This window comes from Somniosus microcephalus, unplaced genomic scaffold (genome assembly GCF_052327205.1).
Source record: "Somniosus microcephalus isolate GS21.2 unplaced genomic scaffold, FLI_Smic_1.0 unresolved_chr1, whole genome shotgun sequence".
In the NCBI taxonomy this organism is placed as follows: Eukaryota; Metazoa; Chordata; class Chondrichthyes; order Squaliformes; family Somniosidae; genus Somniosus; species Somniosus microcephalus.
In genome coordinates this window covers 154,900,819-154,925,473 of record NW_028225179.1, presented here as the reverse complement: position 1 = coordinate 154,925,473, position 24,655 = coordinate 154,900,819, and the positions used below count along the sequence as shown (strand labels likewise).

Below are 24,655 nucleotides of genomic sequence, written 5' to 3'. Positions count from 1 at the left end.
ATTGCTCTTCAAGTATTTATCCAATTATCTTTTAAAAGCTATTATTTAATCTGCTTCCACCACCATTTCAGGGAACATTCCAGATCATGACAACTCGTTGTGTAAACACATTTTCTAATCATCTCACCTCTGGTTCTTTTGCCAATTACCTCAAATCTGCGGTCTCTAGTTATCGACCCTCCTGCCACTGGAAACAATTTCTCCCTATTTACTCTATCAAAGCCCTTCCTGATCTTGAACACCCTATTAAATGTCCCCTTGATCTTCTCTGCTCTAAGGAGAACAAGACCTGCTTTTCTAGGTGTACACATGTACAGCGATTGCCATTTTTGACTGAACTGGGTAGAGAGTGCACCGTGCACACTCCGAGCACTCTCAGCTGGCAGCCCGGCCAAAGAGGATCCCAAAGGAAAGTTTCCCTTCATTACTGTGGGACCGGGAGGAGCGGGAGCGCTCCCCCAGACTCCCCAAAACCAGCCTCTGCTACAGCCGCTCTGGTTTCCCCCTCCAGACATCGGGTGGGTCAATATCCTGTTAGCTTGTTGATTGTTGCCACTCCCAGACCCCACCAAATCTTGATCCCCACCTCCACCTCCCAGCAGTGTCTCCCTGATGTGAATCCCTCCGATCCCAGGACACAGGCCCAGTAATCAATCCTCTCTGGGGTGTCAGGGAGCGGCTGCTGTTTGTCTCCGAGTCTCACACTGGTCCGGTCCTCAGACAGGATGAGCCGGGGAATCGCTGTGTTCTGATCCAGAGTCAGAGAAGCTGGAGCTGGGGGAAAGTTAAAATAACAGTCAGTGATTTAGCTTCTTGCTGAGATTTATTCAAACACTTTCCTTTTCAAAGTGCCCATTCGGGGATTCCCGGGAACTTCAGTGTTTTAAAGGGCTCCCGGTCCTGCTATTGGAATCTGCTCCCACCCGGGGGGGTTACGCTCCTGGGACCGCTCTGACCTCTGGTGGTCACTGTAATCCCGACCCCGACAAGGAAACCTGTGGCCCCCAGTCTCCTGTGCCCCCACCCCCCAGTCTCCTGTGGCCCCCCAGTCTCCTGCGGTGCTCAGCGCCGGCAGAATGAACCACGGGCCTTTAGAAATACACAAGGAACCGGCGCCGAGGGGCTCCGACAGGGCTTGGAGACACAATCTCCACCCACATCACCAATCAGCCCGATTGATGAGGGAGGGGGGGAAAGATACAAACACCAGAGGGAAAGAAAGAAGGGAAGAAAAAGATTAAAAGTAGAATAAAAGCAAGGAGTGGAACTGCTGCAGAAGGGAAGAGGGAACCAAGAGAGAGCGGAGAGGAACTGAATGAAAGAAAACCGAAGGAGATAAAATAGCTGCAACAGCCTGAACAGGAACATAAGCAAAACTGGAACAACCGGCCAGGCCCAGATTCAGAGATCCGCCCCACCCCGCTCCATCCTAATGCAATTCGAACAGAGAACCCAAAGTGAAGCTTCAGTTCTGTGTCCTGAATGAGGTGTCCCCACATTCCCCACATCAGCAATCCTCACACTTGTTACGTCCGTGAATAATTGAGACACGGACAGCAGGAGTGAACAAAATAAGTCTTTACTGGTGGAAGTCAATAGTGAAACTAAAAACACAGAGACTCCCTAGCGCCTTTTATACAGGGGTGGTGACTGCTGGTACTGCAGTCTGAGACCAGTTATTCTCTTAAAGGTACATACACAACAATTCCTCCCCTTTTAGATAAACAGTACATAACATTCATTTAACAACTAAATGATAACTAATTACAATTACAATTACGGTTGCTAGATACATTGGTTAAGTTTAAGCAATTATAAGTTCAGTCTTTGAGGAGGCTTCCTGATTCTGTCTGGATAACGCCTCTTTGGGGTATCAGGTTCTTCTGGCAATGTTGAGTCGGGATCAATGTTGTTGTTTGGTTCATCTGCTTCCAATATTACCGGTTCTGCGGCAGCTGCAATTGGAACATCGATTTCATTACCAGGTGTATCAGATAGTGGTGTGGAGTTGACGTTTTCCAGTGACTCTAGAATCTGGTCAGCATGGTGTCTTACAATGCTCTCCCCAACGTCCACGGTATACATGAGAGGTCCTTGTCGTGCACAAATCGTTCCTGGCTGCCATTTCTCAGTGCGGTAGTCCCGGGCCAAAACTGGTTGACCTATCTTAAAACTCCTGGTCGGCCTTTCATTCATATTCTGAAACTGCCTGTTCTCCACATCTCTTCTGATGTTTGGCTTAACCAAATCCAAGCGGCATCGTAGTCTTCGATTGAAGAACATCATGGCTGGAGTTTGGTTGGTAACCGCATGTGTCGCATTCCAGTAGGCAAACAAGAAGTTGTCCACCTTGTGTTGTAGAGGTATATCTTCATTACACATTGCCTTGATAGCCTTCTTGAATGTTTGGACAAACCTCTCGGCCAATCCATTAGTGGCTGGATGATATGGGGCAGATGTGTAATGCTTAACACCATTGTTCTTTAAGAACCTCCGGAACTCTTCAGACACAACTGTGGTCCATTGTCAGAGCAAATCTGTTCAGGCAGCCCATTCCTGGCGAATATGGTTCGTAAAACTGTGATAGTTTTTTCCGTGGTGGTTGAGGACATTTTTATTACCTCTGGCCACTTTGAATGTGCATCCACCGCAATTAAAAACATCGAGTCCATGAAGGGACCAGCAAAATCAATGTGCACCCTTTGCCATGGAGATGAGGGCCACTCCCATGGATGCAGAGGAGCTTGTGGTGGGGCGTTTTGGACCTTCTGGCATCCTGCACAGCTCTTGGTCATCTCTTCGATTTCTCTATCGATTCCCGGCCACCACACAAACGCTCTGGCTAAGCTCTTCATTTTTACCCCACCCAGATAACCCTCATGAAGCTCATTGAGCACTCTATCCGTCAACTTAGGTGGAATTACTACTCTGGATCCACACATCAAGGTTCCTCTGCACACTGACAGCTGTTCTCTTCTCAGCGAGAATGCTGGCAGCAGTGGTTCGCCATGTGCTGGCCATCCCTTCACCGTTAAATCATAGACCCGTGATAGTGTCGGGTCATTCCGTGTTTCCTTCTCTATGTTTGCATTCGTCACAGGGAGACATTCGGCTATGGTCAAGTGGAATAACTCCATTGGATCCACTGCAAGGTCTTCTTCTTCCACCGTCGGCAATGGTAGACGTGACAATCCATCAGCATTTCCATGCTGTTTAGTTCCTTTGTACTCGATGTCATATTGGTGTGCCCCTAGGAAAAGGGACCATCTCTGCAGCCGTTGTGCTGTCATTATCGGTACGCCCTTCTGAGGGTTGAAAATGGAGACAAGAGGTTGATGATCAGTTAGTAGAGTAAATTTTTGACCGTGCAGATAGTGATTGAACTTCTTCACCCCCCACACTAGGCTGAGGGCCTCTCTGTCAATCTGGGCGTAGTTACGCTCGGCAGAAGTTAACGAGCGTGACGCAAAAGCTATCGGCCTCTCTAAACCATCAAGGAATTTATGTGACAGTACCGCCCCAATGCCGTAGGGAGACGCATCACACGCCAGCCTGATTGGCAGTGCTGGGTTGTAGTGAGCCAATACTTCCCTTAAAGTGATTAAGTCCTTACTCTTCTGAAAAGCACGCTTACAATCATCGCTCCATTTCCATGCTACCCCCGTTCGTAGCAGGGCATTCAGTGGGTGCAGAATTGTCGACAAATTCGGCAAAAACTTATGATAGTAATTCACCAATCCGAGGAATGACCTCAGTTGCGACACATTTTCAGGCGCTGGGGCCTTAACAACCGCTTCAATTTTGTCAGGGGACTTATGTAACCCCTCTTCATCAATCACGTGGCCACAATATGATATCTGTTTCTTAAAAAATTCGCACTTGGGGCGGTTGGTTCGCAGCCCATGTTCCCGTAGTCTAGTGAGCACCTGTTCTAGGTTGTTAAGGTGTTCACTGTCATCTTCACCTGTTACAAGGATGTCGTCCAAGTAACACTGAGTCCCCGGAATCCCTTGCAGGACTTGTTCCATCGCTCTTTGCCATATCGCCGGAGCCGATGCTACTCCGAATACCAATCGATGATACCGGTAAAGACCTTTGTGAGTGTTTTTCGTGAGATACTTCCTAGAGGACTCTTCAACCTCCATCTGCAAATATGCTTGTGCTAGGTCAATTTTTGTAAAACGCTTCCCTCCAGACAGTGAGGCGAAGATGTCTTCTATCCTTGGAAGAGGATATTGTACTGTGTGAAGGACTGGGTTCACTGTCTCCTTGAAATCCCCACAGATGCGAATCTTCCTTGGCTCTCCGGACTTATTGCTTAACGTTTTCTTCATGACAGGAACGATGGGTGTCGCCCACTCGCTCCAGTCGACCTTAGACAACACGCCCGCCTTCTCCAGATTCTCCAGCTCTGCCTCGACGGCTGGGCAAATTGCATTTGGTACCGGTCTTGCTTTGAAAAACTTGGGAACTGCATTCTCTTCTATTTTTATCGAGGCGGTTATGCCTTTAAGCGTGCCCAGTTCTTGTTGAAATACCTCTTTGGCGTTAGCTAAGATTGTTGACAATCGTCCAGGAGTGACGTCTTCATCTTTTTTACCGTCCACCGTCATTGCATGAATGGAATGCCAATCTAAGTTTATCTTCCTGATCCATTCCCGTCCCAATAACGGTGGTCCACCACTTGGCAGTATGTAGAGATACAATTTCCGTATTTTCTTGCCATTGTATTCGACAGGCACCCTTATTTTTCCTCTGGGGTATACTTTTTGCCCCGTATACGTCATCAAGATGATGGATGTCTCTCTCAAGGGTATGTGTGAAAATAGCCGCTCGTAGTCTCGTCGATTCATGACGGTTAGCGCTGATCCTGTATCCAATTCCATTTTAACTTGGGACCCTGCTATCGTGAGGGTGACCCAAATGGTTCGGTGATCCTCTTTTGTGATTACATTGTGAAGTTTGAGACAGCTTAGTCTCCTGTTCTCGGATTCACTATCGCTCATCTGGTCTTCGGAACTACTGTCCGTCATCTTTTGTACTTTCTTCTACGGTTCCTTAGTAGCCTTTTTGTTGTCGCTGGTCTTCTTCCCAGACCTGCAAACTCGTGCAATGTGTCCAATCTTCCCGCATTGTCTGCATATTTTATCTTTGGACCAGCAGTCCTTCTGGTCATGGTTAGTTCTGCCGCAGCGATAACATTTTGCAAATCCCCGTGTCATTTCGTGGGTGCCGTATTCCTGTGGTTTTTGTTGAATTTCTGCAGCTCCCCTGGCTGCTGCTTCATACGATACTGCCACGCTGAAAGCCTTATCTAGCGTCAGCTCTTTTTCTGAGAGTAACTTCTTCTGTGTTCCTTCACTCAGGAGTCCACAGACAAATTTGTCCCGTAGGGTATCTGCCAGTCCTGCTCCGAACTGGCATTTGATAGCTTGTGTAGTTCCGTAAGATACTCAGCATTGCTCTCATCTTTGTGCTGAGTTCTCCTGTGGAATTTAAATCTTTCTGCTATCAACAGCAGTGCAGGGTTTAAGTGTTCCTGTAGGACAGCAACAATTTCGTTAAAACTCTTCGCCTTCGGCTTGATGGGAGTAATCAGGTCCCGCAATAGGCCGTACGTTCTAGCGCCCATTAAGTTTAGCAATATCGATGCCTTTTTCCCCTCCGCTATTTCGTTTGCCTCGAAATATACCTCGACTCTTTCCACATACGTGGTCCAGTCCTCTAATGTATTATCAAAAGCAGTGATACAGCCAGTCTTCGGCATCTTGCAAATCTAAAATGGCGCCTCCCGCGCTTTGCCTTCTTCCCCGATTTAACAAAATGGCGCCTCCCGCGCTTTGCCTTCTTCCCCGATTTAACAAAATGGCGCCTCCCGCGCTTTGCCTTCTTCCCCGCTGTTGTTAGCGCTGCTTTCCACGGTTTCTTGTGCGTTAAATATTGATTCTTTTTCTTTTATTATTTTCCCGTCGTGGAGCGGACCCTCTGGGACACTTCCCTCCCTCTTCTTAGGTCCGAACGCTGCCCGGCTTCGAAGCACCGGCCGCGCCCTGTGTGCTCCACCCTCTCTCTCTCTCTTTGCTTCCCGACTCGCTGCCCGGCCCCATTGAAAAGCCACCCGATCGAGCTCTAGCCCGCCGCAGCCCAGGAAGGATCAGTGCACTACCTGCCACCAGCCCGATTAGCTGGGAAACCACAGACCGAGGAACCCAACCTGGCTCTGGACAGTCTCTCCTGCAAGTTTTCAATCTGACGATTTGGAGGGCGGTTGCCCACGGTCGACGCCCGTTTCTCGAGTTTCTTTGGATTTTTTGTTGTTGTTTGTTTTCTTTCTTCTGGCTTCGACCTTTGATAACGTCGTCTGAGGTGCTGCCGAGTTGCAGGTAAGTTCGTTTCTTACTCGTCGCCAGTGTTACGTCCGTGAATAATTGAGACACGGACAGCAGGAGTGAACAAAATAAGTCTTTACTGGTGGAAGTCAGTAGTGAAACTAAAAACACAGAGGCTCACTAGCGCCTTTTATACAGGGGTGGTCACTGCCAGTACTGCAGTCTGAGACCAGTTATTCTCTTAAAGGTACATACACAACAACACTCGCCCCACGTATGGACAGCACAGTAACCATGAGTGGAGACCTAAACTGTGCTCTTCACTCCCAATGGGACAAGCTTCCAGTGGACACAGGGCACTAGGACAAGCAGCCGGAGCAATCTGGGCAAAATAGTGACCTGGTCCCACACCAACTAATAGCTCGCCTACCGGGTTTCACAAGGCCCTAATCACGGAACTTACTCTCCCGCTACTGAAACCCCTACACTATGTGCTGGAGACAAGGACACAGACACACTTAACGTAGTCACAATCAGGTTAATATATATGAACAGAAAGATCACCACCATTGCTCATCGTAGAAAACTGAATCCTCCTCAATGCTGACTAGAAAATATTGGCCAAGATCTTAACCTCCAGATATCTCCGGCCTGGTCCATGCAAACAAATAGGTGTCATACGGGGCCGCATGTGGAGGCATAACACCAGCGGTTAATCAATGTGATGCACCATTGTCATATCTCTACCCTGGATGCAGAAAAGACATTTGTCTAGTGCGAGTGAAATGGTTCCTCAAGACAATTGAGAGAATAAGCCTTGATGACACTTTCAGGACGTGGATTGTAATCCAGAGATTTCCCGATGAAGTTCACCGCAATGCTCAGTGAATTATTATTATACACCAGTCTATGGCCGTGGACTTTTATATAGGGAGAGAAACCCTAGAGCAGTGTGAAGGAGAAACAGGGTTAGAGGGCGGAGGGGGATAATTGAACCCTGGCCGGGAGGGTGAAGGTCCATGAGGAGTTGGCAGTGGGAGGAGGGAGAGAGAGGGAGGGAGGAGCCGGAGATGGACAGGGTCGAGATTCCAGTGCACTTTAGAATCATCTAATCTTGCAGCACAGAAGGAGACCAATCCGCTCGCAGTGCCAGGGCCGACTCTTTGATAGAGCTGTCCAATTTACTCCCACACCCCAGATTATTCGCCATAACCTGCAAATGTGTCTTTCTCAAATACAAATCCAATTGCCTATTGTAAGTTTGTGTGGAATCTTTTCCCACCAGCCTTTCAGGTAGTGCCTTCCTGTGTGAGGAAATGTCTCCTCATTTCCCCTCTAGCTCTTTTGCCAATTATTTTAAAGCCATGAATCCGGTTCCCGACCCACTTGCCAGAGGAAACTGTTTCACTCTACCTTCTCTACCCAAACCCCATGTAATTTTGAACACCTCTATTAGATCTCCCCTTAACCTTCTCTGCTCTAAGGAGAACAATTCCAGCTTCTCCAATCTCTTCACATAACTGAAGTCCCTCATCGCTGGTATCATCCTGGTAAACATCCTCCGAACCCTCTCCAAGGCCTTGACATCCTTCCTAAAGTGTGAAGTCCAGATTTATACACAAAATAATCTTTGCTCCAGACCAAACTCACTGCCGACTACAAACCCTCTGGAGACATACGGTGTGAGATATAGATCCACAAACGGAATTGTGTTAATGATTGCAGCCACTCACCCTAAAACACAAAATGCCATAAATGTCAAGGAGCTGTCTGGAAGCCATGAGCAGTTCCAGTGCTTCCTGACTCAATCTGCTGGTGTCATGGTTCTGTGGGTGGATCCAGACCCGGTTCCCAGTCACAGATCACTCCTGAGTCCCAGGAAGCGCTGTTCACATCTGGATGAAATAGAGTGAAATTCACAAAGAATGACATTTCACTTTACACCTGGCATCAGACTATACAGCGCCACCCAGCGGCACTACAGTGATTGGGCAAAACAAGATCAAAGTCCTCATGATCGCAGCTCCCTCTCCCGGTCACTGCCCCATCCCTCTCCCAATCACTGCCCCCTCCCAACCAGATCACTGCCCCACCCTCGCCCCATCACTGCCCCTCCCTCTCCCCATCACTGCCCCCTCCCTCTCCCCATCACTGCCCCTCCCTCTCCCCATCACTGCCCCCTCCCTCTCCCGATCACTGCCCCCTCCCTCTCCCAATCACTGCCCCCTCCCTCTCCCAATCACTGCCCCCTCCCTCTCCCCATCACTGCCCCCTCCCTCTCCCCATCACTGCCCCCTCCCTCTCCCAATCACTGCCCCCTCCCTCTCCCAATCACTGCCCCCTCCCTCTCCCCATCACTGCCCCCTCCCTCTCCCCATCACTGCCCCCTCCCAACCAGATCACTGCCCCTCCCTCTCCTGATCATTGCCCCCTCCCTCTCCCGATCACTGCCCCTCCCTCTCCCCATCACTGCCCCCTCCCTCTCCCAATCACTGCCCCCTCCCTCTCCCAATCACTGCCCCCTCCCTCTCCCCATCACTGCCCCCTCCCTCTCCCCATCACTGCCCCCTCCCTCTCCCCATCACTGCCCCCTCCCTCTCCCCATCACTGCCGCCTCCCAACCAGATCACTGCCCCTCCCTCTCCCGATCATTGCCCCCTCCCTCTCCCGATCACTGCCCCTCCCTCTCCCCATCACTGCCCCCTCCCTCTCCCGATCACTGCCCCCTCCCTCTCCCAATCACTGCCCCCCCTCTCCCCATCACTGCCCCTCCCTCTCCCCATCACTGCCCCCTCCCTCTCCCAATCACTGCCCCCTCCCTCTCCCAATCACTGCCCCCTCCCTCTCCCCATCACTGCCCCCTCCCTCTCCCCATCACTGCCCCCTCCCGACCAGATCACTGCCCCTCCCTCTCCCGATCATTGCCCCCTCCCTCTCCCGATCACTGCCCCGCCCTCTCCCGATCACTGCCCCTCCCTCTCCCGATCACTGCCCCCTCCCTCTCAATTCAATTCAATTCAAATCGCTTTATTGGCATGACAAGGTACATCTTATGTTGCCAAAGCATCGAAGAACATTCATGGTTGTACACAAAAATACAGATCTATCCATACAGTGTATAAACAGATATATCCCTGAGTGTATAAATATACATTCGTATAATTTGTATATACTCTTTTCTTATATTTAGTGGTTGTCCCTCTGTTTATGGCAAGCTGTAACATAGTGTGCCGCTAGTGTTACGCAACTTCTCTCTTCCCCTAGTAGGTATGGGAGTTTTTGGTCGTCATTCAAATTTCTGAATTCCGGGCATATTTTTGTGAATTTTGGGTAGAAATTCTCCCTTATGCCCTGATATTTTCTACAAGCTGTGATGAAGTGCATCTCTGTCTCCACCACTCCCTGACTGCAGTGAGAGCATATCCTGTCCTCTCTTGGTAGCCGGGTCTGCCTGTGTCTACCTTTTTCGATCGCCAGGCTATGTTCACTAAGTCTGTACATTGTCAAGGTTTTTCTCAGTTTGCTATCCTTTACCATGGTCAGGTAATCAGCCATGTTGTATTGTCTGTTTAGGGCCAAGTAGCAATTGAGTTTGCTTTGGGTTTTTGTTGTTTCTGCCCAATATGACAGATATTTTTCCTTTTGCTTAGCGACGATTGTGTTGGGTCGAATTCTTTGTGTTACGCTGTCACTGTCCTGGGGCTGGTTATTGTTAGTAGTGTTAGTAGTTACTTCACTGAGTCCCAGGACTAGTTGACTGAGGGTATTCTTCATTATGGTCCTCTCTTGGCATTTCAGGGCTTCGTAATGATAACATTGGGGGTTGCTCATTTCTAGGTGTTTCCAAAATTTGGTGGCTCTTTTTTGGATGGTGATTATTAATGGATATTGGCCTAGTTCTGCCCTGCATGCATTGTTTACGGTTTTCCTTTGAGTCCGGAGGATACTTTTACAGAATTCTGCATGTAGGATCTCAATTGGGTGTTTGTCCCATTTTGCAAATTCTTGTGTGTTAGCGGTCCCCACACCTCACTGCCATAGAGTGCAATTGGTTCAATTACTGATTTAAACATTTTGAGCCAAATGCTAATTGCGATTTCTATTTGGATTCATTTTTTAATGGCATAGAAAGCCCTTCTTGCTTTCTCTTTCAGTTCATTCACAGCCAGATGAAAATTTCCCGTAGAACTGATTTTTAAGCCCAAGTATGTGTAGTTAGTGGTTTGTTCAATTTTGGTTGTTCCTAGTGTGAAATTTATTTTGGGTCCCTGATGTCTGGATCTTTGCCCTCTCCCCGTCACTGCCCCTCCCTCTCCCGATCACTGCCCCCCCTCTCCCGATCACTGCCCCCTCCCTCTCCCGATCACTGCCCCCTCCCTCTCCCGATCACTGCCCCCTCCCTCTCCCGATCATTGCCCCCTCCCACTCCCCATCACTGCCCCTCCCTCTCCCCATCACTGCCCCTCCCTTTCCCCATCACTGCCCCCTCCCTCCCTTTCCCCATCACTGCCCCCTCCCTCTCCCCATCACTGCCCCTCCCTTTCCCCATCACTGCCCCCTCCCTCCCTTTCCCCATCACTGCCCCCTCCCTTTCCCCATCACTGCCCCCGCCCTCTCCCGATCACTGCCCCTCCCTCTCCCCATCACTGCCCCTCCCTCTCCCCATCACTGCCCCTCCCTCTCCCCATCACTGCCCCCTCCCTCTCCCCATCACTGCCCCTCCCTCTCCCGATCACTGCCCCTCCCTCTCCCGATCACTGCCCCTCGCTCTCCCGATCACTGCCCCCTCCCTCTCCCGATCAGTCACTCCCTCTCCCGATCACTGCCCCCTCCCTCTCCCGATCACTGTCCCCTCCCTCTCCCGATCACTGCCCCCTCCCTCTCCCGATCACTGTCCCTCCCTCTCCCGATCACTGCCCCCTCCCTCTCCCGATCACTGCCCCCTCCCTCTCCCGATCACTGTCCCTCCCTCTCCCGATAACTGTCGCTCCCTCCAAATCGCATCCCCGACCCCAGGACGTACCCGGCAATGTGCAGAAGGTTGATACAGCTCGGCAGTCACATTCCAATGAAGACCGAGTCCCAATATTTGAAATCTCATAGACCTGAAACGTTACCTCTGTTTCTGTCTCCACAGATGCCGCCTGACCTGCTCAGTATTTCCAGCATTTTCTGATATTATTTCAGATTTCCAGCTTTCACACTATTTTTCTGTTTGAAACTGAAGTAATTCTGTGCATTGAATATAATTTCAATGGGCCTGCCCGTGTGTGGCAGGAAATCCAATGGGCGGTGAAATAGGTGGACTGCGCCCAGAGCCACATTTCCACCCACTCCCCCCAGCTGTGTCCATTCATTGCCAGAGGGAGGGTGGAAGGTCCCAGCCCAGGGATTTGATGCTAAACTACACTGGTTTATATATTGCATCCCCAGATAATCTTACCAGAGTCAACTGAGCCCAGAGTAACTTTATCCTGGCAACTATTTTTATATAAATCGCACCGTTAGTCTTTGCCAAATTTGAGATTCTCACACCACTGATTAATTTTATCTAATATTTCAGTCATTTCAATCTGTAAACCTCTGGTCTGTGTGATAATATCTGCTATTTAAAGAGACTTTAGTAGTGTAGGACGAGACTAGATTGAATTCAGTCAGTAAATTACTGCCACTGAGGTATCTGTTAGTGCCCCAGATGTGCGCTGCTGTGAGGAGTAAATGGAAAGACGTGACAGCATCTGGATCGTAAGAGGAAACATCTGTTTTCAGCAGGGTGTCGGATCAGACCCTGGAACAGGTTGATCCGGCCCGCGGACTTGCCCTCAGAGGCGGACTGACTATCGGGAAATGTCCCCGAGTGTCCCCCGGACCCTCCACCGGTGAATTTGGACTCTGGGTCTTTCTAAAGCCGGTCTGTCCCGGGGCTCTGAGGCGTTTCCCGAGCTCCCCCCTCCCCGCTCTCCAGCCGCCTTCACTCACTCTGCAGCGCTCCTCTGCTCTGCAGTGAAACCCCGATTAAAATGAGACGGAGCTGATAAGCTGAGGGTTGGAACTGACTCCGGGAGAGACCCGCCCCCTCACTGAGTGACAGGCTCTCCGGCCAATGACCAGGTCATTGTCACTGGACACGCCCCCTCACTGAGTGACAGTCTCTCCAGCCAATGACCAGGTCATTGTCACTGGACACGCCCCCTCACTTAGTGACAGGCTCTCCGGCCAATGACCAGGTCATTGTCACTGGACCCGCCCCCTCACTGAGTGACAGGCTCTCCGGCCAATCCACTTCACCCGGGAGAGCCCCGCCCCCTCACTGAGTGACAGGCTCTCCGGCCAATCCACTTCCCCCGGGAGAGACCCGCCCCCTCACTGAGTGACAGGCTCTCCGGCCAATGACCAGGTCACTGTCACTGGACACGGGCTCTTCTATTTCAGCCTGTGAATCGCACGCCGACGGGTCGCGGAACAGACTCAGGAATTGGTCATTGACGGAACCTTCATGCGGTTCCTTCTGAGAGCGAGTGAAGCTGGCGGGCCTTGGGGAAGTGTGGCCAATGGCCGCGGTGGGAAAGCAGCTCGAGTGAGCCGGACCGCGGGAATCCACCGGAGACACGGCCATGGAGCGCCACCTTCCGGCTGTGGAGCCACATTACAGGCAGCGAGCTCACCGGCTTCCTGCAGTTCTGACCAAGGCTCATCGACCTGAAACTCGGTTTCTCTCCCGACACATGCTGCCTGACCTGCTGAGGATTTCCAGCATTTCCTGTGTTTATTCCTGCAGTTCACACCTCATTCTGGACTTAGCTGGACATTTTGAACTACCGCCCAAAAACTATTTTATCCCCAGAATTCGTTCATTGATTTCTTTTTGTTCGTAATGAATTTGCATCCAACCAGCGATCACGTGGTTTTAGAGCAGTCTCGCCATGTTTATTACATTCATTAATCTAACAATACAAACAAAGCGAACGAAAAGAACAAAAATGTTGTCAGACAAAAACTCTGAAGCAGGAAGTTCAGGCGCTGCTTACTGGTCTGTCAGGAGCAAGATACCCGTGGATATAGTGGAAGAAAGTTCACGGGCACTGTTGTTGGCCACACATTGAGATCCGGATCTTACTCAGGTCAACAGAGGCAGGTAAAGGAGAGGAAAGGAGCATCAATCACACAGCGGCATGGGGTTTCCCAGCAGAACCAGGGTGTATTCCAGCAGATGCATGAAGCACACAGCAGAGGCAATCAGCATCCCAGCAGAAGCAGGGTGCTCACATCAGAGCCAAGACGCGTCCCAGCACAGACAGGGAGGTAAAGAAATGAAACAAAGGTTCTCTCTTCTTCTGTATCTGCTCGAAGCAGGTTACATTTCCGTATTAGCAGAGACATGGTGTGAACAATAATATAAAAAACAGAATCTACTAATACAATAAATCTGAATTGGAAAAGGTGTTTCAGGTGTATAACGCCTCATCACGAGTTCTGATGAAAAGATTCACATTCAAACCATCAATCGGCTCTTTTCTCTTTACAGATACTGACTGGTCTGCCATGCACTGCCAGCACTTTGTGTTTTATATCCGGTAGGAACAGTTTCCCAGTGAGCCCCATCAGCTGGGGACAGATGTGTGGTACTGGAGGGGCGGGGGAAAAGGGGGCAACTGAATTTGCCACACTACAGTGAGAGCTTACTCATGAAAAAAATAAGTTGGAAACCACAATATTTCTCAATGCACTGAGGACTGTAAAAGAGATTTCACTCCCGCTTATAGGGCAGCACAGCTCAGACTGGGAGATCACCATGTGTGGAGTGCAGCGAGCACCGTGGCACAGTGAGCTGAGCACCAGCACAGCCAATCGCCTTTTTATAATGTGGCTTTCTTTGTAGAAGTCCCTCAAACCTCAATTTCCTCGCTTCTTCTCCTGAAGGCACTAACTCCAGTCTCGGGAACAGCAGAGCTAAGCTCGGTTGTGTCCTCACCTGATGGCCACGTCCAGCGGGAGGAGTCACTGGAGAGCACCCAGGCTGAGGCTCATTTCTCTAGATAAGAGAAGACTGAGGGATGATGTCGCTTTTAAAAGTTCTTTAGAATAATTTCTCCGTGACTACACAAAGCACTGTGGGTCCAGGTATATTGTGTATCAGTAAAACAGGTTTATTAAGCATTAAACATCCAGTACAAAGAAGTAATACTGAACAAGGAGATAGTCACAGTCTGTTCATCGAACCCTCGCATTCCTCCGAGTGACTGTGGTGCGGTCTCTTTATTCTCTTGCTGTGTTCTGTTGACTGAAGCTTCTTCTTCCTCCTCTGGCTTCGCGCTGCTTTCGGTGTTCAGTATCTGCATTTTTATACCCTTCTTCTCCCATTTTGCCTACCTGGCAGTAATTAGCTCTCTGACATTAGTAAATGTCCCTCCTCTCCTCACCAATCATCTTATGACCTCGTTAACCCAATAGGCCTCTTTCTGTGCATAACAAAATATTCTTATCTAAGAATTTCACTTTACCGAACATCCTTGAGGTGTTTTCTAAACAGTTTGTCTATTCTGCAGTTTCTAAAATGAAGGATGTCTCCAATCCTCTCTCTTTTCTCTAGTTCTTCTCTTTTCCATAACATTACCGAATTCTCTGTCTCCGACAGTCTCCGTGTTTATTCAGCACCACATTCCATTACTTCAGTCATTTAAAACACAGGTTTTTAGTCAGGTTGGCATAATTTCCCATCCTGCTTTGGTCTCAGCCATTCGCCATATTATACAGGCTATATAGGTTGTTAACATACAATTTCACATATTATAGTTATATAAAAATGGTTATAGAATCTTCATAATGTTTACTAAATCCTACCGGTACACTCTATCCTACAGATACCTGATAGAGGTCTTTACAATGATGAAAGGGAAAGGTCGACGTACAGTAAATAAGTGCATGTTCCATTGCCCAACTCCTCCAGATCCATCAACTGATTGCAGAAGGAATGTTGGCCAGGACATGGGTAAACTGCCTGTCCTTATTTCAATAGTGTCTCGTGATCTTTAAGACCCAGTTGAGCAGGTAGACAGGGCCTCTAACACCTCAACCTAAAGATGGTACATCTAAATAACAGTGACTGCACTTCAAATAGAATTCATTGGCTGTGATGTTTTGGGATGTCTTGAGGTCATGAAGGACCTGTATGATTGCAAGCTCTTTCCTGCTGATTCCTTCATTATCGCACTGGAGTGTCAGCTCAGGTTATTTACTCAGCAAGGCGGGGGCATTGACCCCACAACATTCAGACTCTACTGGGTTTTTAGTTACACCGAGTGGGCTCCCAGACCCTGGCCCTAAGGAGACTGGTCGCGGCTGCACCGTGCAGTCGGCAGACCCGGTTCACCCTTCGTCCCTGTGCTCACTCACCTGCACTGGCTCCCGGTCCGGCTTTGCCTCGATTTAAAAATTATCATCCTTGTTTTCAAATCCCTCCATGGCCTCGCCCCTCCCTATCTCCGTAACCTCCTGCAGTCCTACAACCCTCCGAGATCTCTGTGCTCCTCCAGTTCTGGCCTCTTGCGCATCCCTGATTTTCATCGCTCCACCATTGGCGGCCATGTCTTCAGCAGCCTAGGCCCTAAGCTCGGAAATGTCCTTCTTAAACCTCTCCGCCTCTCACTCCTCCTTTAATAAACTCCATTAAACCTCCCTCTTTGACCAAACTCCTTATGTGGCTCAGTGTCAAATTAGGTTTGATAACATTCCTGTGAAGCGCCTTGGGTCATTTTACTATGTTTAAGGTGCTATATAAATGCAATTTGTTGTTGTTGTTTGATTCAAATCCAGGACCAAGGGGTGAAGTAACGGTCTGACACATACCTAGGGCGCTGCCTAGGATAATCCAGTAACTAGTTTCCATTCACTTTTGACCAAAGTATCTCCCAGGCACCCTCTGGAAATAAATTTCATGTCTTCAGCACCCACTTGAGAGATTTTTTTAGCTGATTAATCTCCTCTCTGTACTCGGAATGCAGGCCCAGATTTTGGAATTCCGCTCTCCTGACACACAGCAAGAGCCCATATTGGGAAATTCCAAACTCCCAACCTGTACTTTTTTGAACATTGGACAAACCGGGATACGGATTTTCCCGACAGGGACTCGGTGTGTGCCAGGAGCACAGAAGAGGGAATTCTAGGCTCGTGTTTATTTTCCATTCTTTTTTCTGATCCCATCGTCTTTCAGTTCTGAAGGAAGGTCCTGCCTGAATTGTCTGATCAGCCGAGTGTTTCAGCATTTGCTGTTTTTGATATTCCCTCAGTACCGGTTTCCACCAGCAGGTGGTGATACTGCACTGTAAAACTTTACAGCTCTTTGTACAGCTCGCCATCACCATCTCCTGGCTGAAAGTGGCACTACAATCAACTGCGAGGGAACGTCAAACACTCTGGGGTGAATTTTCACTTTTACCACAACAAGCGTTAGCGGATCGGCCGCCCGTTTTACAGCCCGCACCGCAGTAAAAGTGAACATTCAGCCCGTTAAACCGAAGATTTGCAAACTCCCCGTCATCTTGAAGAGAGATAGTTTGTGTATTTCTCATCACTAATGGTGCTGATGAACTGAGGAATGTCCTCATTTTGAGAGCACAACTTATACCTGCTTTTTAATATAAAGGAGTGGGGCAGTGATGAGAAAGGGCTGGGATGGAGTTGCTGTCGGTTTTACTTTTTATTTTAGTCTTTGTTTTTATTACAGTGTCAGCCAGTGGCTCAGTTGGTCGCACTCTCACTTCCTGAGTCAGAAAGTTGTGGGTTCAAATCCCACTCCAGAGACATGAGCACAACAATCTAGGCTGACACTCCAGTGCAGTACTGAGCGAGTGCCGCACTGTCGGAGGGGTCTTTTCGATGAGACCTTAAACCGAGGCCCTGTCTGCTCTCTCAGGTGGATGTAAAAGATCCCAAGGCACTATTTCAGAGAAGAGTTCTGACGAAGGGTCATCGACCTGAAACGTTAACTCTGTTTCTCTCTCCACAGATGCTGCCTGACCTGCTGAGTATTTCCAGCATTTTCTCTGTTTATTTCAGATTTCCAGCATCTGCAGTATTTTGCTTTTGTGATTGAGTTTTCCCCGGTGTCTTGGCCAATATTTATCCCTCAATTAGCTTAACAAAAAACAGATTATCTGGTCATTATCACATTGCTGTCTGTGGGAGCTTGCTGTGCACAGATTGTCTGCCACGTTTCCCACATTACAACAGTGACTACACTCCAAAAAGTACTTCATTGGCTGTAAAGCGCTTTGGGAAGCCCGGTGGTCGTGAAAGGCGCTATAGAAATGCAAGTCTTTCTTCTTCTGACATTGTATATTTTTATTGGTTGTATTTACAGTCTCATTGGGATTTTACAATGTGTAATTTGGAAATTACATTTTCTAACTCCTGACCCCTGACCTCTGCTCCTGACCCGAATGGTGCAGGGTGAACTCATTGTGATGTCATGGATGATGCGGGCCGGCCCGAGGCCCCGCCCCTTTTACAGACCCGGATCGGAGCCGGAGCAGATTCTCAGCCACTTGTTGTTTTCATCCTGAGTCTCAAAGAAAGGATAAAGTTTCCCCGTGAATTTATTCCCAGTGCAGGTGTGGAGATGGGTCTTCGTGTCCGCGCTGTAAAATGAAACTGTCCCGGACTCATAACTGAGATAAACTCCCATCTTCCCGGGGATCGGACCGTCGAGGATAAGGGATCGAGGGGAGGAGTTTACATGAAACCCATCATCAATCCGCTCGATGGTCCAGTCTCCGGGCTCAGTGTGAACCAACCCTTCCTCTCCACAGACTCTGCGGCTACTCCCAGACTCCAGACCCAATTCCCCGCCACCTCCACCTCCCAGTAATGTCTCCCCGATGTGAATCCCTCCGATCCCAGCACACATGGCCAGTTTGTAAACCTCTTCCCGGTGTCAGGGAGGTTCCTCTCGGTCCCGGTCCATCTCACACTCTTCAAATCCTCAGACACCTCGAGTCCTGGATGCGCTGTTTCCACGTCCAGGGTCACAGAGACTGGGAGAAAAAGCAGAGAATTAGAGAGATTCACCCGGGATTAGATAGTGTGTGGCCGGGGATCGGGGGGGAGAGAGAGAGTGGCCGGGGATCAGGGGGGGGGGGGGAAAGAGAAGAGAGTGGCCATGGATCGGGGGGGGAAGAGACTGGCCGGGGATCGGGGGGGAAGAGACTGGCCGGGGATCGGGGGGAGAGACTGGCCGGGGATCCGGGGGGGGGGGGGGGAGACTGGCCGGGGATCGGGGGGGAGACACTGGCCGGGGATCGGTGGGGGGAGAGACTGGCCGGGGATCGGGGGGGAGAGACTGGCCGGGGTTCGGGGGGAGAGACTGGCCGGGGATCGGGGGGAGAGACTGGCCGGGGATCGGGGGGAGAGACTGGCCGGGGATCGGGGGGAGAGACTGGCCGGGGATCGGGGGGAGAGAGTGGCCGGGGATCGGGGGGAGAGACTGGCCGGGGATCGGGGGGAGAGACTGGCCGGGGATCGGGGGGAGAGACTGGCCGGGGATCGGGGGGAGAGACTGGCCGGGGATCGGGGGGAGAGACTGGCCGGGGATCGGGGGAGAGACTGGCCGGGGATCGGGGGAGAGACTGGCCGGGGATCGGGGAGAGATGTTCTCACCGAGATCCCCCTTTCTGACTGATTTTTTTGTTTTTCAATTCGAGAAAACAGCCGCCCTGAGGGGAGGAATCGAGGATCTGACAACAGCAGAAAACACCGGGACTTCCAGGGAGGGAGGTCACAGCTTCTGAAAATATCAAACATTACACCCGCCTCTGCACTGAGAGATTTTGGGGGAATATAAATACTAAAATAAACAAAAGCTGGAACTGGAGCCTCAATGTACAACTAAATACTGTTCCCAGTTTAATGCCCCACAAACTGGGGTTAAAATACCTGGGGGTTGAACACATTCCATACTCCTTACCAGATTACTAACTGAGGAAAGTCACTCTGTGGGACTGGGTGTATATGGGTAGATGTGTGTGTGTGTGTTCCTCAAAGTAGAAAAGTCCCCGGTCTGGATGGGATGCATCCTATGTTACTGGGAGAAGTAAGGGGGGAAATTGTGGAGGTTCTGGCCACAATCTCCCAACACTCCTTAGATCTGGGGGTGGTGCCAGAGGACCGGAGGATTGCAAATGTTACACCGCTCTTTTAAAAAGAGGAGAGGGTAAACCTGGCAACTACAGGCCAGTCAGCCTAACGTCGGTGGTGGGGAAAGTTGTAGAGACAATAATCTGGGACAAAATTAATCAGCGTTTGGGAAAGTATGGGCGAGGAAATGACGGTCAGCACGGATTTGTTAAAGGCAAATGTTGTTGGACTAACGTGATCGAGTTCTTTGATGAAGTAACGGGGAGAGTTGATGAAGGTAGTGAGGTGGATGTGGTGTATATAGACTTTCAAAACAAGGTACCACATAAGAGACTTGTTATCAAAATTAAAGTCCACAGGACTAAAGGGCAGAAAGTAGCGAGTAGTGGTGAATGGTTGTTTTCCAGACTGGAGGGAAGTATACAGTGGTGATCCCTGGGTCCTTATTAGGACCACTGCTCCTTTTGATATCTATTAATGACCTGGACTTGGGTATACAAGGCATCATTTCAAAGTTTTCAGACGATATGAAACTCGTAAATGTTGTAAATAATGAGGAGGATAGTAACAGACTTCAGAAGGACATAGAGAGACTGGTGAAACGGTCAGACAAATGATAGACAAAATTTAATGCAGAGAAGTGTTTCGTGATATTTTGGTAGGAAGAATGAGGAGAGGCAATATGATCTCAATGGTACAATTTTAAAGGTGTGCAGGAACAAAGAGACCCCTGGGGGTGTCTGTATATAAATCTTTGAAAGTGGCAGGACAAGTTGAGAAGGCTGTTAAAATAATATGGGATCCTTGGCTTTATTAATACAGGAATAGAGTACAAAAGCAAGGAGGTTATGATAAATCTTTATAAATCACTGGTTAGGCCTCAGCTGGAGGATTGTGTTCAATTCTGGGCACCGCGCTTTAGGAAGGATGTCAAGGCCTTGGACAGGGTGCAGAAGAAATTTAGTCGAATGGTACCAGGGATGAGGGACTTCAGTCACGTGGAGAGACTGGAGAAACTTGGGTTGTTCTCCTCAGAGCAGAGAAGGATAAGAGAAGATTTGATAGAGGTGTTCAAAATCATGAATGTTTTTGATCGAGTAAATATGGAGAAACTGTTTCGAATGGCAGAAGGGTTGGTAACCAGAGGACACAGATTGAAGGTGATTGGCCAAAGAACCAGAGGCGACATGAGGAAACATTTTTTTACACAGCAAGTTGTTGTGATCTGGAACGCGCTGCCTGAAAGGGCGGTGGAAGCAGATTCAATAGTAACTTTCCAAAGAGTATTGGATCAATAGTTCAAGGGAAAAAATGACAAGGCTGTGGGGGAGGAGCAGGGGACTGGGATTAATAGGATAGCTCTACCAAAGATGGGCCGAATGGCCTCCTTCTGTTCTGTATCATTCTATGGTCACAAAAAATAAGCATTTTATTAAGAGTGTCTAATCCTCCACCTGTGAGTAGTCTGCTTTCAAATCACTAAAATGACTTTAAAACTGTACTGAACCATTTACTAGTTTCACTGGTGTACACTAGTCAGTTTCTTCGTAAATTAAATATATTTTAATATTTAAAAACTGTTAAAACGTGCCTACTAGTGTCTGTGCCCCTAAAAATTAGTTCAATTTGAAGAGCTTCCTCAAACGGGCACAATCAGCGGAAACTCGCCAGGCTCATTATCCCGATCTGGCGGCGGGGCCAGTTTTATGGGTGGGGTCAATAAATGGAACAACACCCAAAAGCTCAGAGGGACTTGGACTTCGAGCTTCGAGCAGTGTAAGGAGATGAGAGCTACACGCTTACAACTGTTCCTGATAAGTCCTCCAGTGAGTATCTGTCTGTCCCAGTGTAAGAATCCTGAGAAATCCCCATTTCAGAGTCCCACTAGCTAACATGGACGAAATGAAATAAACATTATTAGTTGTAGGTTTAGGTTGGTATTATGTAACTGTTAGTCAATGCTCGCCGATTCTTGAATAATCATGTTTATAAACCAGTGTAATACGCCTTGGGTAGACCCAGTTAGATTTTAAAATGGAAGAAAGAGGCCTTGGGCCTGCTTGACCAAATATTAAAGGTGCAGACTTTAACAAGCCTTGTTAGCAAAGCGACAGTCAGTCTGTGAGAAAAGCTGAGAGAATTAATGGAATTCCAGAGACTGAGATACGAGGCAGGGACTAAGATTGTTATGAATTACATGTTCGTTGTTTTGTTTGAATTCTTGTTTTGATATCTTATCTATATATATAAAAGGATACTTCTGTCTGTCATTCCGTGTGTCTTTGTCTGTCTGTCTTGATTTAACTCGAAAGTTATAGAGCGTACCTACACGTGCGTTACGTCGAAAGAAAGCGGACGATTCCAGACCGTCCTAAGCGTATTTACGTTTCGGCCGGACAAAAATCGCGCCCGCGGTATCCAAAAAACGTTCAACATTCCGCTCATTAGCATCTCATTATCCGCTCATTAGCGAGAGTGACCTCGAGGTCGACCAATTGTACGCCGGGTTCCTGGCGCGTGCGGGTGGGCCCTCCTACAGTCGAGTGACGGGACGATTGACCAATCCTACGCTTGTGTGTGGGCGGGCCTTATCGTTCTGAACTGAGGTGAGTCGCCGCCATCTTGATTCTAAACTTTTCATTTCTTTTTCCCGCTTTCTGCGTGTTTCTTTTCAAATCTACATTTCCAGCAAAACATAAGTTGCTTTTAAAACACAAATTGTTTTTAAAAAAAGTTAATTAATTTGTAAATCTTTTCTCTAACCTCTATAATTCTCCTACCTTTCACCGTTTTTCCAGGCCCGGGGCCTCCTAGGCTTCTCCAACTGCCAGCAGTGCAACTCTAGACTCAGGCTCCCGGCCTAGGCAGAGACAAACACTGGCAGAGGAGAGAGGGTGTGCTGCCTCAGCTCCATTCCCAGGGTCAGTAGGTGGGGAGGCTTCATAAGCAACTGGGTTGGTCGCAAGCCTCGAATAATAATCTGAAGATTCTGTGTTTGCAGCTGAGGAAATTTCTTCTGCTGACAGCCCCAGATTAACGGCAGCCATCTTTGTCAAGGAGGGCAAAAAGTTTCAGTGCGACGCCATTTTGATTCAGTGTGTAAGAGTGCCTGCGCGGCCATCTTAGTACAGGAACATAGAGTGGGTGGGGCTTCTGTGCTCCAAATCGGGTCCTGGTGACCGAGACAGACAATCGACTGTGTGGGCGGGGCCTAATCTTTCCAACTGAAAAGCAAGCGGCGGCCATTGTTTGTGGTACAACACAGAGCTGAGGACCCCTTTTTTAATAAAAAGATTGGTGAGGTTGTAAAGTGTATGTCATAGAAAGATTTACCAAAAATGTTTTATAAGTACAGGAAACTTTGTGCTATCCGGAGGTGAGCTATCCGGCAATCTGGAGCCAGCGGCAAAAATCAGCAGCCGTTTTTTATTCTTTGTTTGTTTATTTTCCTTTGTTTGAACAGTCAAGCTGTGCAAGATCTGTAGCTATAGCAACAGCTTCAGCTGCAGAGCTTTAGGGCCACACCCGAAGCTGTTGCTAAGCAACAGTGTTTGTTGTCAAATACGGAGATAAGAATCTCAGTATCTCTCAACATTAACTCTGGAGACGTGGGTGCCGGATAGCACAAAGTTTCCTGTACTTTAAGTATATCTCCCCCACCCCCCCTTTCCACCCCCCACCCCCCCTTCCCCCCTTCCCCCTCCACACCCCACCCCCCTCCCCTTCCCCCCCGTCGCTCTCTCTTCCCCCTGTCGCTCTCTCGCTTCCCCCCCAGTCGCGCGCTCTCTCTCTTCCCCCCCCGTCGCTCTCTCTCTTCCCCCCCAGTCACTCTCTCTTCCCCCCCAGTCACTCTCTCTCTTCCCCCCCAGTCGCTCTCTCTTCCCCCCCAGTCGCTCTCTCTCTTCCCCCCCAGTCGCTCTCTCTCTTCCCCCCCAGTCGCTCTCTCTTCCCCCCCAGTCGCTCTCTCTCCCCCCCCAGTCGCTCTCTCTCTCTCTTCCCCCCCAGTCGCTCTCTCTCTCTCTTCCCCCCCAGTCGCTCTCTCTCTCTCTTCCCCCCGTCGCTCTCTCTCTCTCTTCCCCCCCAGTCGCTCTCTCTCTCTCTTCCCCCCCAGTCGCGCGCTCTCTCTCTCTTCCCCCCCAGTCGCTCTCTCTCTCTCTTCCCCCCCAAGTCGCTCTCTCTCTCTTCCCCCCCAGTCGCTCTCTCTCTCTCTTCCCCCCCAGTCGCTCTCTCTCTCTCTTCCCCCCCAGTCGCTCTCTCTCTCTCTTCCCCCCCAGTCGCTCTCTCTCTCTCTTCCCCCCCAGTCGCTCTCTCTCTCTCTTCCCCCCCAGTCGCTCTCTCTCTCTCTTCCCCCCCAGTCGCTCTCTCTTCCCCCCCAGTCGCTCTCTCTCTCTCTTCCCCCCCAGTCGCTCTCTCTCTCTTCCCCCCCAGTCGCTCGCTCTCTCTCTCTCTTCCCCCCCAGTCGCTCTCTCTCTCTTCCCCCCCAGTCGCTCTCTCTCTCTCTCTCTCTCTCTTCCCCCCAGTCGCACTCTCTCTCTCTCTCTTCCCCCCAGTCGCACTCACTCTCTCTCTTCCCCCCCCAGTCGCTCTCTCTCTTCCCCCCCAGTCGCTCTCTCTCTCTCTTCCCCCCCAGTCGCTCTCTCTCTCTCTTCCCCCCCAGTCGCTCTCTCTCTCTTCCCCCCGTCGCTCTCTCTCTCTCTTCCCCCCCGTCGCTCTCTCTCTCTCTCTCTTCCCCCCGTCGCTCGCTCTCTCTCTCTTCCCCCCATCGCTCGCTCTCTCTCTCTTCCCCCGTCGCTCGCTCTCTCTCTCTTCCCCCCGTCGCTCTCTCTCTTCCCCCCCAGTCGCTCTCTCTCTTCCCCCCCCAGTCGCTCTCTCTCTCTCTCTCTTCCCCCCCAGTCGCTCTCCCTCTTCCCCCCCCCAGTCGCTCTCCCTCTTCCCCCCCCCCCAGTCACTCTCCCTCTTCCCCCCGCCGCCCCCCCCCCCAGTCGCGCTCTCTCTCTCTCTCTCCCCCAACAACAATATGCCCTCAAAAGACCCTCGGCACCGCCGGGCACTTCAGCTAGTAACCAATAAAATCTTATAATCGTCAGTAAGAGATCCATAATCGTGTGTAAGGATTAAATGTAGAAGTTTGTAATCATCCACTGTATGCAATGATAACCTGAATGATGTGTAACATGTAACCCTTTTTCTTATGC

At 49.7% G+C, this 24,655-nt stretch overlaps 1 protein-coding gene across 1 annotated transcript in view; it reads right to left on the bottom strand.

The window, feature by feature from the left end:
- LOC147096285 (zinc-binding protein A33-like) overlaps window positions 1–24,655 on the bottom strand; it is a 77,642-nt gene that overhangs the window by 25,438 nt on the left and 27,549 nt on the right. The window contains exon 6 of the mRNA XM_085973885.1: window positions 18,250–18,361. Within this exon, the coding sequence (XP_085830011.1) occupies window positions 18,250–18,361 (112 nt within the window). The remainder of the gene's footprint in view (window positions 1–18,249; window positions 18,362–24,655) is intronic.